Here is an 18,310-nt window from a genome sequence, read left to right as displayed (position 1 = left end):
ATAATTGTTGTTTAATACATAAAATATTGCAAGGGCAAAGCAAATCATGTCTGTTGGCTGAGTGCAGCTCGCCATCATCCCCTGACCCTCTCCTAGGACCGGGTCCAGATTGTCTTCCCTTAAAGGCTACTCCAGCAGAGGAGGCCAGCTGAAAAACAGAATCAGTGAACTTTGTGAGGCATAAACAGAAGACTATGCTGACAATTTTTCTTGGAGGCTTTGTGCGCTCTTGCTTTTTCTCAGAAAAGCAATAGCCTTGGGTTAGAGAGCTTTCCTGTTACCTTCATGGGTTTGAATGGCTGGAGCATGATTCAAAGAGAAGAACCATCAAGAGAGCTGTGTCTGAGAGCTGACGTCTTTACATCTCTGGAGAGAAGGGCAGTGCATGGCGGTTGACGAGCCAGGGTTAGAGCCTGAATCGTCTGCCTCTATATTTATGAGCTGGTGCCTTTGTGGGCGTTTCTAACCCTCGTTTTCTCATGAATGAAACAGAGATAATCATGATGCCTCAGGTGGTTGTGATGAGGACAGGAGAGGGGGTCTGTGAAGCTCATTCTAAGATGGTGTGTCGGGCACAGTGAGGACTTTGTCAGTGTCAGCTTCTGCCTTTCTGGATGTTGTTGCAGTTTAAATCACCATCGTCTCTCCAGGAGCTATTGTTGGCCAACGTGGTACAGTTAAAAGACCGTAGATAATCTTGACACTAGTTCCAAAAAAAATTGCCTAAGGATTTGGCAGGAGGCGTACTGTCAGGAAGCAGTATGTCAGGACCGTTTTTATGGTCCACAGCCACAGCTGAAAATAAGGACTGCTTTTTGCTGCTGTTGCGTATTTTCTAAGACCAGCTTCTAGTTCTCTTACCTTCTGAGAGTTTTCTGATAACATAATTTGATATGGATCTGCTGCCTCTTGACCTCAGTAGCACATATACTGTTATATTTGGTTTACCAATAAAAATGTATATAGTTTGTTGTCTTTTGTGTTAGTTTCCTTAGCTTTTAAGAGGCTTATCACACTGTGGTAAATCTTCCTTTGCACGCAATATAATGCTTAGTACGACAAGCACTCAGAACTTGCATACTGATTTGATTTGCATTTTCATGATAATACATAGAGACTTTTTAGTCTTTGTTTAGCTACAACCAGCAGAGGCAGCGTGGCTTTGGGAGGGAGGAAGGGTCCTTGGGGGGCAGCACCAGGACCTGTGGTGGGAGGCTGGCTTGAGAGTCTGTGTCCGGTTTCTGTCCCTGAGCCCCTGCACAAATATTAACTTTCCAACCTAAGCACTGGGACAGAAGCTGCCAGCATCCAGGCAGTTGAATTCATCACTGACTTATTACACAATGTAGGTGGACACATGGATGTTAAAATAAAATATGTCAGGAAGTTAGTAGAATTCTTTGAAAAGTTTAGAATCTCTGATTTATTTTTTGCAAAGCAAATATCCACAGGCTCTGAAACAGAATTTTAAGTTAAAGATAAATCATATTCTATGGAAAACACTGTTTACCTAGGAAACATGAGATAAAGCAATCATTAATAAAGACCATTTTAAAATAACTTTATCCTTATACTTGAACAGACACAATACATACGTACATAAATAGGCGTTTTGAATCATGTACAAATCATGAAGCTACTTTTGCTACTTTGTGTGACACCCATGAGTTTCAGGAAATTTCAAAGGAAACATTAAAATGATAGTGTACAAATTTACATTTAAATTCCAACTTACCTAAAATCTATTTGCCTGAAGAGTGAAATCATTTCATTTTAGAAAATTTGTTTCATAATCATCAGTTATAGATGTACAAAAATTTAATGTTCAAAATTATTTATCTGAACTATATCACAGAGGTCTTATAGCCTATGAAACACTCTTAATAGCTCCAGTAATGGTTACATCAGTGGAAAGATTCTGCTCAAAATTAAAAATTCCTTACAATCTTGCATTTGTCAAGTGCAACTAACATTGCTTTCAATTATATTGTTTGAAAAAAATGTAAATTTTGATGATCTAATAAATGAATTTCAGAAAACTAAGGCAGAATAATCTTATGACCAATCAAGATTTTACATTAGCCAAGTATTTTTGCATCATATAAAATTATGGCACCAAAAAGATAATTTCTTGCAATTTGTAAGTTTAGGTTATTATTCACTATTATACCTGTTATGTTTTATAAGTGTAAAATACTTTTAAAGAAAACTTCATATTTTAGTGTCTGTGATGGGATTCTTCCTGCCCTTTTTTTTTTTTTTTTTTTTTTTTTAAACAAGGGGACCACATTTTCATTTTGCTGAGAGGGAGGCTGGAGCGGATATACTGAAGATTTGTGGGGAGAGGGGAAAGTTTAGGATGGTTGTCTGGACAGAGGGAGTGTGTGTGGACCAGGGCGCAGCTACTGAGTTCAATGCGCACACCATGTCTTCAGGAAGCCCATTCATGCTCAGAGACAAAACCCGAAGCTGTGAGATGGAAGAAAAATACCGTCCTGGTAGACTCAACCTGTGCAGGGCTCTCCTCTTCATTTCGAATCACTGCTTCCCATTATTTTCCGCAGCTGGCTCAGTTCCTTCCATTTAACTGATGGCTTTGAAATCATGCCCCTTTTGATCCTTTGGGAGGCAAAGAAAGTGACCTGCCATCGAACCGTCTGTTTATTAGTGGATGTTTCCTCAGTTTCACAAAGCTTTAGAATGACTGCTTTTAGGAAGACTCAAACTTGTTGCTGAGGGCTCATCTGTCTCAAAGATGGTATCATTCTTCTAGACACAGATTGAAACTGGGCCCCTTAGGCTACGCCTATGTATATATATTTACATATGTATATATTTATTTCTCAGTCTAATTTTAAAAGTGAGAATGACTTAAAATTTTCAAATTGGAAAATGCTTCTTGAGATGTATTAGAATTGCCCACATTTATTTCTTTAAGTCGTATTTTAAATGATATTTGTATTCTAGGTATAATACTTCTTTTTTTTTCCCTGTCTTTTTAGGGCCGCACTCGCGGCATGTGGAGATTCCCAGGCTAGGGGTCTAATCGGAGCTGTAGCCGCCAGCCTACCCCAGAGCCACAGCAATGCCAGAGCCGAGCTGCGTCTGTGACCTACACCACAGCTCATGGCAACACCGGATCCTTAACCCACTGAGTGAGGCCAGGGATTGAACCCACACCCTCATGGATACTAGTTGAATTCATTAACCACTGAGCCACGACGGGAACTCCAAGGTATAATATTTTTGATGTAGAAGTTTCCTGATGGGTTAAGGATCTGACACTGCTTCCCTAGCACAGGTTTGATCCCTGGCCTGGGAACTTTGGCATGCCATGGGTGCAGCCAAAAGAAAAAAAATACTGTTTTTTTTTGTTTTGTTTTGTTTATTTGTTTTTTGTTTTTGTTTTTTTCCTTTTCTAGGGCCACTCCCTCGGCATATGGAGGTTCCCAGGCTAGAAGTCAAATTGGAGCTGCAGCTGCCGGCCTACGCCAGAGCCACAGCAACACGGAATCTGAGCCACATCTGGGACCTACACCACAGCTCACGGCAACACCGGATCCTTAACCCATTGAGCGAGGCCAGGGATCAAACCTACAACCTCATGGTTCCTAGTCAGATTCATTAACCACTGTTCCACAGTGGGAACTCCAAAAAATACTGCCGATGCAGTGATTTGATACAGCAGAACTTGGCTTTCCTTAAAGACTCAGAATTATTATAAAGTATCAACTGAAGCTCATGTTATAAAAGATAATAAAATAAAAATCTACCAACATTGAAAAGTACCAATATCAGTTATTTGCACCTTTCCAACCATTTCTGTTTAAGTTGCCTTTTAAGATTTAAATGAACTATTTTTTTTAAATTCCTTTTTCTTTTACAACCTCTTGTTCCATTTTTGTGATGAGTTATGGGGCTTTGAAATTGTCATGAGGCAGAAAGTATGATAAAGGAAGCATACAAATAGATTTTTTTTAAAAATGAGCTTATGGAAGGCACTGCGCCTTCCAATATGTGACATCTTTATTTCTGTCTTTGTAGCGTATTCCTGTAAACTGTTATCAGGTCACATGCTTCATATTCAGTTGAATGCAAATTCATTAGAGGTAAGTGATTTTTAAAAATTATTATTTAATATGATTGTAACCAACTTGTTACTTGAGGGTTACCCAGCGCCTTAAAATCTACGTAAGATTTCAACTTCTACTTTAGTCCATTGGAAAGTCTGGGTATCCCCCATGATTCTTTCTGAAGAATCTGAAAATTCTGGTTTTCTGTTCTATGGCACCTCTGGTTCCCACTTATTCTTCCCTCTGTTTGAGGCTAGTCCTTTATCTCCCCGCTGGTGTCAGACCAAATTCCGCATTCAGATCCTTCGTTTTTAAAATGGAAAAAAGAGGGGGAAAAAAATCTGTCTATATAGCAGTCTTTATTAACAGTTTGAGAAGATAGATGGCATTTAAACTGCAAGAATGAAACGAATTTAGAATCCAATATTGAATATCTTTGCCCTTAAAAGTTAAATGGCTAGTATTTATTTTCAATTACTTTTTTTTACTGTGTAATTTTCTTAGACTCATTTTTAAAGAATTTTAAATAGGTTTCACCTATGCTTTTTCCAACATGTCCTTTTTTTTTTTTTTAAATGTAGATCTGAGTTTCTGACATCATTCTTCTTCTCTATGAAAAACTTTAAAAATTATTTCTTACAGGCAGGTCTGCTGGTGATGAATTTTCTGCTTTTGTCTGTCTGAGAAAGTCTTTATTTCTCTTTCACTGTAGAAGATAATTTCATTGGATATAAAATTCTAGATTGGTTTTCTTCTGCTTTCAGTACTTTAAATATGTCGCTCTCTTCTTAAGTGTAAGGTTTCAGATGAGAAGTGTGCTATTTCTTGTCTTTATTTCTCTACAGGTAAGGTGGTCCCCTTACCAACCCCCTGCTCTGGATTCTTGCAAGATTTCCTCTTTGTCTTTGGTTTTATGCAGTTTGAACATGATATGCCTAGGTGTAGATTTTTGGTATTTATCCTGATTGGTGTTTCCTGAGCTTCCTGGGTTTTTGCTTTTGTGTCTGCTATTAATTGTGTACTATTGATTAGTACTCAAACTTGTCTTTCTGTTCTGTTCTCTCTCCTCATTTTGGCATTCCAATTACTGGTGTGTTAAACCTTTTAAATTGTCCCACAGTTCTCAGATATTCTATTCTGAGGTTTTTTTTTTTTTTTTTCTCTTCGAATTTCAGTTGGGCAGTTTCTGTTAAATAGCTTTAAGCTCATTAATTCTTTCCTCAGCTGTGTGCAGTCTACTTTTAATCCATAAAAGTCATTCACTATTTCTGTTACAGTGTGTTTTTTACAGAGTTTTCACGGCCATATTGGTGTGGTGGTAAGTTAGGTTGGAGAGGGAGTGTTCTATGATCTTACGATTAAATCTCGGTCTTTAAGTGAAACCGTGCCCCTGTGTCTTCATTAGTGTTTCTTAGTGCTTTCTTTCTCCCCTTAGGTGAGCCAGGGAGGCTGGAGGGGGCTAGAATTGGGTAAATGCCCTTCCCTCTAGATAGATAAGGCTTGTATACTCTTTAACCTCAGAGACCAGGCTTTTATAATGGTACATGGTCTGGGCATATTTCTCAATGGTTACTCTCCCCCTCCTCCTGCTGAGCCATGAGGGGAGTTTTTTTTTTTTGTTTTTTTTTTTTTTACTTTTTACCATGAGAACCTGGTGAGGTTCCTAGAGGTAAACCCACAAAAGTGTCAGGGCCATCCACTAAGATTGCAACCCAAAGAGTTTCTGTTTTTCACGCTGGTCCACAGTCTCCAACAATTCTTCAGAATTACCAGGTAAGTGTTCCTACTAGTTTATAGTTCCAGCTTCTGCTCCAGATAAACAGAGCTCAGCTGCAATTCTCTGTCTTCATATGTCTCTCCAGATTTTGGGGTGGCACTTGTCCTGTAACTGCAGTACCCAGATGGGTCCAAACAGAATTGACTCTCAGTGTGTCCAGGTTTTGTTCTGTAAGAACGGCAGTGGCAAATTCAAGTTCTTTACATATCATTGCTGAAATCCGAGTGCCATAGGCTAACTTTTGACCTTCAATTTATGTATTTATTAAAAAATTTTTAAAGTATAGTTGATTTACAATGTTCTGTCAATTTCTGCTGTACAGAAAAGTGACCCAGTCGTGTATATACACACACACACACACACACACACACACACACACACACACACACACTCACATTCTTTTTCTCACACTATCTTCCATCGTAGTCTAGCCCAAGAGACTGGATGTAGGTCCCTGTGCTGTACAGTAGGACCTCATTGCTTCTCCATTCTAAATGGAATAGCGTGCATCTACTAGCCCCAAACTTCCCGTCCGTCCCACTCCCTCCCCCTTTTCACCTTGATTGTAAATAATTTAAGTTTGTACAATGGACAGTAGTCAAGCTTTTTAGAGGAGCGAACAGTATGAAAGGTCTTATTGTAGTTCTTGGTGTCGCATATATATTATATGTGTATGTAATCTTAAATTTAAAACATCTTACAAGGAAATGCACATATTTAATGTATGCGGTTTGGAGGGTTTGACACAGGCATAAACACATGAAACCATCACCACAGTCGAGGTAGCTCGTGTCTATCACCTCCGAGTGTCTCTTTGTGCTGCCTCCTTTTCTTGTAGGAAGGACACTCAGGATTTGCCCTCTTTGCAAATGTTTCCGTGCACGATGCAGCGTGGTTAAGTATAGTCACGGTGTTGCACACAAATCTCTAGAACTCGTTTATCCTGCCTAAACTGAGACCCAGCGTTATAGATGTTCACCCCTTTAGTCTGTCCCCATCTTGTAAATTTTTCCAAAAATTCTCTGAAATTCCTCATCTGCTGTTAGCACCCTTCCGACGAAGAATTCACTCCTCCTCATATTCCTTTTCAAGGCAGCTTGATTGAGATATAATTCATGTAGCATAAAATTCATTTGTTTAAAGTACCTAATTCAATACATTTTAATGTATCTACAGATACATGCAAGCATCGCCAGAATCAATCTTAGAACATTTTCATCATCTTCTAAAAGACGCTGTGGCCTTAGCCGCCGCCTCCCTCATCCACCTGCCTCGGCCCCTCCGCAACACTAATCGACCTTCTAGTTCTGTGGGTTCGCCTGTCGTGGTCTTTGCATGTAGGTCAGGTCATATCTCACGCAGCCTTTTGGGACCGGCTCTTTTTACTTACCAGTACATTTTCACCGTTCATCCATGTTGTGCCTTTTTATGACTAAAGAATATTTCATTGTTTGGGCAGACTGTATTTTATCTATCCATTCATCAGCTTGTTTCTGCTTCTAGGCAATTGTGATTGTCCAAGTTTTTGTGCAGACATGTGTTCTCGTTTCCCTTGACTGTATGTGGAATGAGTGGAATTGCTGGGTCATCCAGCAGCTCTGTGCTTAGCTGTGTGAGCAGTTGCCAGATTGTGTTCCAGAAGGGCTGCACGGCTTTACGTCCTCACCACCAGTGTGCAGCTGAGAGTCTGCACATCCTGATCAACACCTGTAATTATCTCAGTTGTTGATTCTCGTCACGTTGGTGGGCATGAAGTGCTTCTGACTGGCATTTACTTGGTGGCCAATGATGCCAAGCATGTATTCATGTTATTTATTTACTTTTAAATTTCATGTCTTTTTTTTTTTTTTCTTTTTAGGGCCACACCTGTGGCATATAGAAGTTCCTGGGCTAGGGATTGAATAGAAGCGGCAGGTGCTGGCCTACACCACAGCCACAGCCACAGCCACACCAGATCCCAGCCATATCTGTGACTAACACTGCTGCTTGTGGTGACGCCAGATCCTTAACCCACTGAGCAAGGCTAGGGATTGAACCTGCATCCTCATGGATACTAGTTAGGTTCTTAACCCACTGAACCACAATGGGAACTCCTTAAATTTCATTCCTGTGAGATTTTCAAAGGGAAGAAAGAGGGAAACATATGCCTTAGCCTACCGTTTTGACTCAAAAGGTCTCTTCATTTATATTTAAAATGATAGAAATAAAGTGATTCCCCCCCCCTTTGTTTCAGGCAACACAGCAAATGATTGATCAGAACTGCCAAGATCTTGGGGCCTTGTTAGGTAAAGAAAATGACCTGGCCCTAATCATTGATGGCAAAACATTGAAGCATGCCCTCCACTTTGAAGTTAAGAAGAGCTTCCTTAATCTGGCCCTCTCGTGCAGGGCAGTGTTATGTTGTAGGTAAGAATACAGTCACTGCTGTTTTATTTCCTGCTCTACTTAATATTGTTTATGTAAAAAACCCCATAAATTTGAAAATAGAAGGTTTTGTAGAGACAAAGTTCCTTACTGGGAAAGTATATGCTGAAACTGAAATGAAAGTTCTGAATTTAATTCTAATGGTCAGGCTTAAGATTTACTCAAAAGCAGTTTATAATTTTTCAGCGGTACTCTGTTTATCAATGTATTGGCCAAACGAAAGAAGTCTTTTGGTTGGAACAAAGGCCCTCAGTTTCTTCACAGGGAGGGGCACATTTGAACAAATTCCCTGACACCTGGAGGAAAATGAAGTTATGAGGGGGAGTGCAAGTGAAAACATTATTTTAAAAAGCAAATCCAGGTGTTCCGCTGTGGAGCCACAGGATCAGCGGCATCTTGGGAGTGCTGGGACACAGATTCAGACCGTGGCTTAAGGATCCGACGTTGCTGCTGCTGTGGCTTAGGTTGCAACTGTGCCTCAGATCTGATCTCTGGCCTGGGAACTCCACATGCAGCAGAGTGGCCAAAAAAGAAAAAAGAAAGAAAAAAGAAAAGAAGCAGCAGCAGCAGCAAATCTGGAGTTCCTGTTGTGGCTCAGTGGGTTAAGAACCCAACTAGTATCCATGAGGATGCAAATTTGAGCCTTGGCCTTGCTCAGTGGGTTAAGGATCTGGTGTTGCTGTGGCTGTGGTGTAGGCTGGCAGCTGCAGTTCCCATTGGACCCCAGGCCTGTATGCTGCAGGTGTAGCCCTAAAAAATAAATAAAATAAAATAAAATAAAGCAGATCATCTACAGTCAAGACAGCTGGAACTGAGAAAATAACGAAACTATGCACAGAATAGTTGTTCTTTGCCACTCAAAGATATAAATGGACCAGTTGTTAAGACATATTGTGCCCTGAACTTCTAACTATTGTTTCAGGCGCACTCCTCCCTCCCTGAGATCCACTCCATGCTTCACGTGTTTCCTCTAAGGGTCTCGCTGTGTTCACATTTGTTCTGCATCTACAAAAACACTCAGCAATGTCTGTTCTTCACGCTTCTCGCTTGAGAGGTCTGTAGTTTGGCCTTCAGGATTCGTTGTGACCTAGTCTTTTATGAGTTAGAACTGACAGAGATGATGGCAGCTGGACTCACACCCGGCTTAGGCGAGAAGGGCATTGATGAGCTCACAGAGCTGAGGGCTCTGAGTAGAACTGACTTCCAGAGAAGCAAGCAAACTCATCAGTAATCAAGTCACCGGACTTGTTTAACTATTCAGATTCAGTTAACCAGTTTCCATTTTGCATCAGAACCACAGTTTAAGGATGTCCCCCTTTTTCTCTGCTCAAACTCTCTCCTCCTGCTGGGGGGCCCTGGAGGGTCAGGCAGGGCGGGATATAGCGGAGAGGCAGAGGGAGGGCCTGGTTTTGCACTAGGGACGGTTTCTCCAGCAGGCAGCTTGCTGTGAGCTCTTGGTGCTTTGTCCTAGATCTGGCTTCACTCATGGTTTGATGTGGGGCTCAGACAGTGTCTCCTCTGTGATTCTCGCGGTGCAGGCTTTGTCCCCAGGTGGGCTCCCCTTTGGGCAGATGGTTGGGGGTGGCAGGTCTGAGCCTCACATCCTCGTAGGAGTGCATCCGTAGGAAGATTTGCAAACGCTCTCTCCCGGAAATCTCAGCACATAGGACCTCATCTCTCACTGGCTCTGAACTTAAATGCTTTTGCTGTCAGGAGCCTAAAACGAGACACGAAACAAAGGGGTTGTTTACTGCTGGTAACAGTGAAAGGGCCGCCGTACCCGTGACGTCTATAGGGATCTGAGGAGGGGGTGGTCCCGGAACCTGGAAGGAGAGCCCTGCAGCGTGGGCTGCCCCCAGGGGAGGAGCAGGGCACTGTGCTGGACAGGTGAGCTGCAGGGGGCATTGCAGGGAGGGCCAGGCGGTGACCAGCCTGACCTTACCCTCCTCCCTTTCCAGCTTCTGCAGGGGGCAGGGGGCACTCACCAGCCAGCACAGCTGTGACCTTAGTGCTCAGTTATCCAGGTTATGCGACCTAGTGCCTTGCCTTCCCTGTGTCGCCAGTCTTAAGTGCCCGCCCGCAAATACCACAGTCTCATATGAAAGTGGTCATCAGACTCAGTGGTGAAGTTGTCATCATTGCAGGGATCTGGTAAAAGAACCGCTATCTCTTCACAGAACCTAGACTCACAAATGGCTTCTAACATCTTCTACTTTGGAAACTTTCTCTCTCTCTCTCTCTCTCTTTTTTTTTTTTTTCTTTTTTATTTAGGGCCGCACCCATGGCATATGAAGGTTCCCAGGCTAAGGGTGGAATTGGAGCTGTAGCTGCTGGACTGCACCACAGCCACAGCAATGCCAGATCCAAGCCACAGCTCATGGCAATGCTGGATCCTTAACCCACTGAACGAGGCCAGGGATCGAACCTGCGTCCTCATGGATGCTCGTCAGATTCATTAACCACTGAGCCACAACGGGAACTCCTGGAAACTTCTCATAAGTCATTTTTAGGAGCTCTTTTGTGGGAAAAGAATGATAGTGAGGTCATTTGCTTACTAGAAAATAAAACCTTTTGATAGAAGTGTGTGTCTCATTTGCTAAGAGGATGAATAAGTGAGACATGAAGAGATAAAGGTTTTCTTTCTTTCGTTGGCGTGTCCCTAAATATTTTATGGGTAGGGCAGGGTCTGTTATCCTGAAATTCGTCAGGAGTATTAGGTTTGCTCTCACAGCTTGTCTCAAAAAAAAAAAAAAAAAAAAAAGAAAAACCCACCAGTGATGTGTCCTCACTTGCACTGGACACGAAAGGGAGAGACACGTCTGCCGCTTGAAGTCACTCGGCTTTTCTCTGCTGCTGTTGCCTCCGCACAACCTTGGTGCTCCTGACTGAGCCTTTTTGTGTTTGTGTCTCCTTGTATTTTTCAAGCAGCTTGGTTTTCAAAGGCTGCTGTATATTCCATGCTTTGGTTAAACGCCTTCACTTGGCTTCAGAAGCAGCGGCCGATCCCGTCTTCCCCTCCTGTACGTAGGCACCTAAGTTGATACCGCAGCCCCGTGCTGGTGCTGCACGCCGGGGAGCGGAGGGGAAGGTGGCAAAGGAAGAGTTTATCTCCGGGGCAGTGGGGCTGCCAGTATCGTGGGCGTTAAAGAAGCTGCTCTGTGTTTTTCTGTTTTTGTTTTCCTCTTTTTATGGCTGCACCTGCGGCATATGGAAGCCCCTGGGTGAGGGGTGGAATCAGAGCTGCAGCTGCCGGCCTGCAGCATAGCCCTGGGCAGCACTGGTTCCGAGCCACCTCTGTGAACTTTGCTGTAACTTTTGCCGACACCAGATCCTTAACCTGTGGAATGAGGCTTGGGATTGAACGTGAGTCCTGTCGAGAGTATGTTGGGTCCTTCACCTGCTGAGCCACAGTGGGAACTGCTTCTTGTTGTTGCTTTAAACTCTGTTCTTTTGTTTTTATGTTTTTGTTTTGCTTTTCTTTTTGTTTTTGGTGCAGATCGGTGGGAGCTTTCTTACTTCTGTGAAAAGCTTAGTTCACGAATTGAGAAATTTACCAATAACTGCCCTTTAAATGTGGCTGCCTGGAGATGACTGCTGTAAAATGAACCAAAGCAAAGCACTAAAAAGTGGTTGCTTCTGTTTTGTTTTTGTTTTTTCTTCCAGATTATCTCCCCTCCAGAAGGCTGAGATAGTGGACTTGGTTAAGAGCCACGTAAGGGCCATCACCCTGGCCATCGGGGACGGGGCCAACGATGTGGGCATGATCCAGACGGCCCACGTGGGCGTGGGGATCAGCGGGAACGAGGGCATGCAGGCCACCAACAACTCGGACTACGCCATCGCCCAGGTCTGCTGTGGAGACCTGCGTGCAGGTTTTTTGTGTGGACAGAGTTTTTAGTTCCTTTGGGCGAATACCCAGCTGTGTAGTCACTGGATGGTATGGCAGAAGTGTGTTCTGCTTCAGAGGAGACTGCCAAGCCGTCTCCCGCGGTGGCTGTCCCGTGTGGGGGAGGGCATCTAAGAGGAGTGCGTGGCCCTGGGATGTAGCCCTCCTGTGTGTTTGTATGCCCGTCCTTGGCTATGCCACAAGAATGCCCGGCTCTGCATTTTAATATTTCCCTTTGAAGAACAGTTTCATGAACAACGGCGATACTGTGGAACAGCCCCTTCATCGGTAGTTTAATGTTGGCTTTTCACAGATGTACCACTTTATCACGTTTGAGCCATGCTCAGTACCTCTCTTACTCCTGCCGGACTGAGGACCCCTGGGAATAACCCGGCCTCTGGCTAGGCAGTCCCCGAGGGGCTGCTCTCAGGTGGCTGTTCTCTGGGAGGCCGGGGGTTTAGTTGTCTGTCCGCAGGTAAGTGGGTGCCTCAAACTAGAGAGGCCACAACATGGATTGTTCGGGTTCTGCCGCATAGACAGAAAGCCTGTGGCCCCAGTGTCTGAATCCGATCAGTTCTAGAGTCTTCTTCTTACTCAGGATTAAGTGTTGTGGCTTTATAGGTGGGAAACCCGGGGCTCCTGTGTACAGGGGTCTCGGGTAAGGAAACTCTGCAGACCACCCGCAGGGCCCCTGCCTGTAGCTTCGGAAGTGGCCGCTCCAAACTCCCGTTTCCTTCCCTTCACTGCCAGAGGCCGCCGGGTTCTTCGCGCTTCCTGCGGGCTCGGTGATTCCGTGTGGCACACGCCCTGGCCTGTCCACCACCACAGACCCACCGCGGGCAGGAATGCAGTGTGCCATCACCTGAAGCACGCCCAGGGAGGGTGAATCCAGCCTTCTCTTTTTAAACCACTTCGTAAAGCGGTGGAGAATCGGCAGACTCTTCCAAGCTAAGGTCTGAAGGAAGGAGAGAGGCAGGCAGGGTGATGGGCCAGCCCCCGGCCGGCCGTGGGCCTCGGCAGCAGAAGCCCAGCCTGCGCCTCCGTGCCCTTGTTCGCGGCCCGCTTTTCCAGGCGGCAGCTGTGATCGGCAGGCCGTGCAGGCTCCAGGCTCGCTCTCCTCCCTTCCACCCTGAGTGTCCACACCGAGCCAGGCACTCGTGCGGGAGGCTGATCTGATTCGGGCGTCGGCCCCTTTGTGTTGAATGATAGCGCTTTGAGACGCATCGACTCTTTCCGTCTTGCTCTTGCCCCGAGAGCAGCCTAGACTCGAGCTGGCGGGGAGGGGGGCTTCCGCCGCAGTGGGGCCCTTATTCTCCCCCAGAATGTGTCTTGTCCCCAGGGCCGCGGGGGACACTCTCCCGCCCTCAGGGGGGCTGTACCCGAGGGGCCAGCCTTTTCCTCTGCCGCCTCTTCTCACACACGGCTCCCTCCGCAGAGAGGAGCCGTGGAACACCCGGCTTGGGCCGAGATCCTTTTCTTCTCAGCCTAATAAACATCATTGGCTTCTTCCTCCCTCAGCTTCTTAAGAGTCTGAAACCATCCCAAGAAATACAACTTTGACTTAGAACGTCTTTTTTTTTTTTTTTTTTTTTTTTTTCCCTCCCTGCAGATAAATCAGTGCAAAGCTAGAAACTGAGGCTGTAGAAATGTTGTCTGTACAGGCTCGTTCCATATCAAGTTCTAGGTAAAAACAAGCCGTCCTTCTTGAATTCACTTCTTTCAGCGGAGCTGCGCATTTTATGACTCTGCCCCCCCATCCTGACGTCATGCTCTGAACTCTTAAGCAGTCTTTTTTGAAAGGCTGTTTTCTCCCCGTATGTATCAGCTTATGCCACGTTGAAGTCACTGCTTCATTTTCACAGTCACTAAATTACCAAGTTGCCTTGTTTCGGGGAATAACTCTCCCGAACATTAGTTCATTCAAGAAATGTTTCCTGAGTGCCTCCCACACCTTAGGCCTGTTTCTGGGTGTTTGGGCCTCATCCGTGAAGGAGATAAACAGTGAGCCCTGCTCTAACAGAGCTTCCGTTCTGGGAGACAGAAGTACACAGTAATTGGGAGTTCCCGGAGTGGCGCAGTGGAAACGAATCACCAGGAACCATGAGGTTGCTGGTTTGATCCCTGGCCTCGCTCAGTGGGTTAAGGATCTGGCGCTGCCCTGAGCTGTGGTGCAGGTTGCAGACACGGCTCGATCCCGTGTTGCTGTGGCTCTGGCGTAGGCCAGTGGCTACAGCTCCGATTCAACCCCTAGCCTGGGAACCTCCATATGCCGTGGATGTGGCCCTAAAAAGATGGAAAAAAAAAAAAAGAAAGAAATAAACAGTAATTATGTAAGCAGTGAAGTCTTTTGTTGGAAAGTGCTAAGTGCTATGGAAAAGGAAAACAGAGGAGGGCAGGGCAGCGTAGGAGAGCTGGAGAAATCACAGGTTACCTCCTTTTCAATTTCAGTCGTTCTTTTTGTGTTTTTGCTACAGGAAATGGGGAACTGATTCCTGTAAGACTTCGTTACGTGCCCCTGATCAGGCAGAAAAACAGTGGCTGAGGTTCTGGTTTCCAGCGTGATGTTCCTTTCAGTAAACACTTCTGAGCGCTTCTCATGATTACGATCCTGGGGGATTAAAGGCACAGCCTTATGTGTGACAAGTGAAAATTCAGGCAGCCTTGGCTGGGCGAGAAAGCGATGTTTAATTTTTTTTTTTTAATGATAGGAGGAGTTCATTTTACAAAACTTGAAAACATTCCTTTGCTGTAAACAGCGGTGCCAGGTGGTCCGGGGATGGGTTTCACCCTGCTTGTTTCCTCCACAGGGGGAGCCTCGGGGGCATGAAACGCGGGGAAATGTCATCTCGTGGCTTTTGTCACAAGCGGTAAGTTCCTTGACTGTTATTTCCGTCTCTTAGTTCAGCCACTTGGAGAAGCTCCTGCTGGTTCACGGCGCTTGGAGTTATTTTCGGGTGACCAAGTGCGTGTTGTACTGTTTCTACAAGAACGTCGTGCTCTACATCATTGAGGTGAGGAGACCCTCCCTGAGGCCTTAGGTCTTCTCTGTGACGTACGGCTTGGGAGTTTAGGGGGCTTTTCCCTCATATATATATGTATTTTTTTTTTTTTTTTTGGTCTTTCTAGGGCCGCACCTGTGAAATATGGAGGTTCCCAGGCTAGGGGTCGAATCAGAGCTACAGCTGCCAGCCTACACCCCAGCCACAGCAACGCGGGATCCGAGCCACGTCTGCTGGCCTGCACCACAGCTCAGAAAACGTGGATGCTTAACCCACTGAGCGAGGCCAGGGATCAAACCCACAACCTCATGGTTCCTAGTCGGGCTCTTCGCCACAGCACCATGGCAGAAACTCCTTTTCCCCCATATTTTTTGCACTTAAAGCACTGTCACCTAATCCTACTTTACGTTTTTGCTCAGGTAAAATCTATTTAGTAAAAATGTTGCGTTAAGCAAAATATGTTATGACATCATAATGACTTACTGACCTAATCTGTGGTAAAAAAAAGATATATATATATATATCCTTTTTGGAACCAGAGGGCGTCTCTGCCCTCTCCAGCTCTTCTGGTGGTTAAAGGCACCGAGCCGCGTCTGCAACCTACACCACAGCTCACGGCAACGCCAGATCCTCAACCCCCTGAGCAAGGCCAGGGATCGAACCCGCACCCTCATGGTCCCTAGTTGGATTCGTTTCCGCTCTGCCGTGACGGAACTTCCTCTGGGCTGTATTTAGCCTGGGTGGTTAAAGCGAATGGAGAAAGAAAACTTTTCTCTAGCATTGTTTCCACATCAAGAGAATAAAATGAAATAACTCGGTCCCTGCTCTCCTCCTGCTGTTTGGGTGGCTGGGCTGCGGCTCCACCAGGGCAGCGGCCCCCCGCCCCCCCGCTGGCTTCCGTCTTCACAGCCACGCTGACAGTGCCTCTCTTTGCCTGAGCGGGGACCAAAGAAGAGGCCCGTAACTGCATTTTCCATGGAATCTGCAGGTCTGTCATGCCTTTATTGCTTCTGAAAAAGCTTGTTTTCTCTAGTGTGTCGTGTATAAGGCTTATGGGGATATGGGAATGAATCTTCTTTTTAAAAATTAAAGTATGGCTCATTTATAGAATTGTATTAGTTTCAGGTATACAACATAATTATTCAGTATTTTTACAGATTATACTACATTTAAAATTATAAAGTAATGGCTATATTTCCCTGTATTGTACAGTATATCTTTGCTACTTATTTATCTATTTAAAAATTGTTTATGTCTTGGGTTTTTGTTTTTTTTTTTTTGCTTTTTAGGGCCACACTTGTGGCATATGGGCGTTCCCAGGCTAGGGGTTGAATCAGAGCTACAGCCGCCGGCCTACACCCCAGCCCCAGCAACGCAGGATCAGAGCCAGGTCTGCGACCTACCCAACAGCTCACTGTAACACCAGATCCTTAACACACTGAGCGAGGCCAGGGATTGAATCCTCGTCCTCATGGATACTAGTCAGGTTCATTACCATGGAGCCACAGCAGGAACTCCTATTTCTTAGTTTTAATTGAAGTATAGTTGATTGACAGTGTTAGTTTCAGGTGGTAAATGCTTATTTGTTAAATACATCCTAGTTTGCGTCTCTTAATCCCGAACCACTGCCGTGCCTCCCCACTGGTAACCACTGGTCTGTCCTCTAGACCTGTGAGTCTGTTTCTGATTTGTTAGATACATTCGTTTTATTTTTTGGATCCCACATACAAGAGATCACAGAGTATTTGTCTTTCTCTGACACATTTCACTCAACATAATCCTTTCTAGGTCCATCCATGTTGTTGCATGGTGGAATTTCATGCCTTTTTTATGGCTGAGCAATACTCTGTCGTGTGTATATGCCGTACCTTCTTTATCTGTCTATTCCTTCGTTGGTGGGCACATTAGTTACCACAGCCAAGATATGGGAGCGACTCTTCTACCTACTACCCTGCCTTAAAAAATACCTGTGCAAGTGTTAAATTGGGTTGTGGAGATATATTTTTAAACATTTTATTTCGAAATAATGACAGATTCATAGGAAGTTACAAAAAAATATTTAAAGGAGATCTTGTGAACCGAACCCTTCACCCAGTTTCCCCCAAACCAAACACCTTCTGTGAAACTAAGGACACTACCAAACCCACAACTTGATATTGGTGCACACGCAGAGCTTCCTCAGATTTCAGCAGCTTTACACGCACGTGTGTGTGTGTGTGTGTGTGAGAGAGAGAGCGAGAGAGAGAGACTCTCTATGCACTTTTATCCTTATGTAGACCCCACAGAACCATCACAGAGATCAAGACATAGGCCTGTTCCACAGAAGGGTGTAAACCTGCCCCATCACCATGGGCTCTCCTCCTGCTCCCCCTCTACATCCACACCCATCCCTAACCCCTGGCAGTGACAGTCGCTTCTCTTTTCCTGTAACCGTGTTCTTTCAAGAATTGTCATAAAAGTGCAATCATAGAGTATGTAACTTTTTGAGACTGGGTTTTTTTTAGAATCAGTTTAATTCTGTTCAGATCCATTCAAGATGTTGCATGAACAGTCGTTTCTCCTTTTTGTTGCTGGTAGTATTCCGCAGCATGGGTGGCCATAACTTGTTTATCGTCCACCTGTTGAAGGACATTTATGTTGGTTCTAGTTTGGAGCTGTTATGAGTAAAGTTGCTAGGAACCTGTGTACAGGCGTATGTGGTAACACAAGTCTTCCCTTATTTAGGATAAGGATCCAAGAGTATAACTGCTGGGTCATACAGTCGTTAAGGAGATTGCCAAACCGTTTGCCAGAGTGACTGCACTATTTCTAATTCCCACTGGCAAAGTATCTGTTACTCTGCTTTTCTAGATCTTTGTCAGCAGTTCGTTACTACTATTCATTATTTTAGCCATTGTGATAGATGTATATATAGTAAGATCTCACTGTGGTTTTAAATTGCGTTTTGCTAGTGGCTAATGACATTGAACATCTTTTCATGCATGTATTTGCTCTTTGCATCTCTTCTTCAGTGAAATGTCTCCTCATATCTTTTGTCATTTTCTTTTTTAAAAATTAAAAACAACTTTTTTCTCTCTAGGGCTGCACCTGAGGCATATGGAAGTTCCCAGGTGAGGGGTTGAATTGGAGCTACAGCTGCTAGCCTATACCA

General features: G+C 44.5%; 1 protein-coding gene across 27 annotated transcripts in view; it reads left to right on the top strand.

The window, feature by feature from the left end:
* Nucleotides 1-18,310, top strand: part of LOC100625134 (phospholipid-transporting ATPase IB) — a 163,028-nt gene that overhangs the window by 92,313 nt on the left and 52,405 nt on the right. For all 27 annotated transcript variants that reach the window (XR_014818980.1, XR_014818981.1, XR_014818985.1 and 24 more), the window contains 4 exons: nt 4,045-4,109; nt 8,084-8,256; nt 11,938-12,121; nt 15,061-15,171. Coding sequence is in view for 14 of the 27 variants with exons in the window: in XM_084981264.1 (XP_084837390.1) it covers nt 4,045-4,109; nt 8,084-8,256; nt 11,938-12,121; nt 15,061-15,171 (533 nt within the window). In the remaining 13 variants the exon portion in view is untranslated. The remainder of the gene's footprint in view (nt 1-4,044; nt 4,110-8,083; nt 8,257-11,937; nt 12,122-15,060; nt 15,172-18,310) is intronic.

Source organism: Sus scrofa, chromosome 11 (genome assembly GCF_054392235.1).
Source record: "Sus scrofa isolate SSC_HxYL_T2T_F1_AM1 chromosome 11, Sscrofa_HxYL_maternal_Yorkshire_Landrace_v2.0, whole genome shotgun sequence".
NCBI classification, from domain to species: domain Eukaryota; kingdom Metazoa; phylum Chordata; class Mammalia; order Artiodactyla; family Suidae; genus Sus; species Sus scrofa.
Note: the sequence above shows the minus strand (reverse complement) of the source record. Positions and strands in the feature narration are given on the sequence as shown.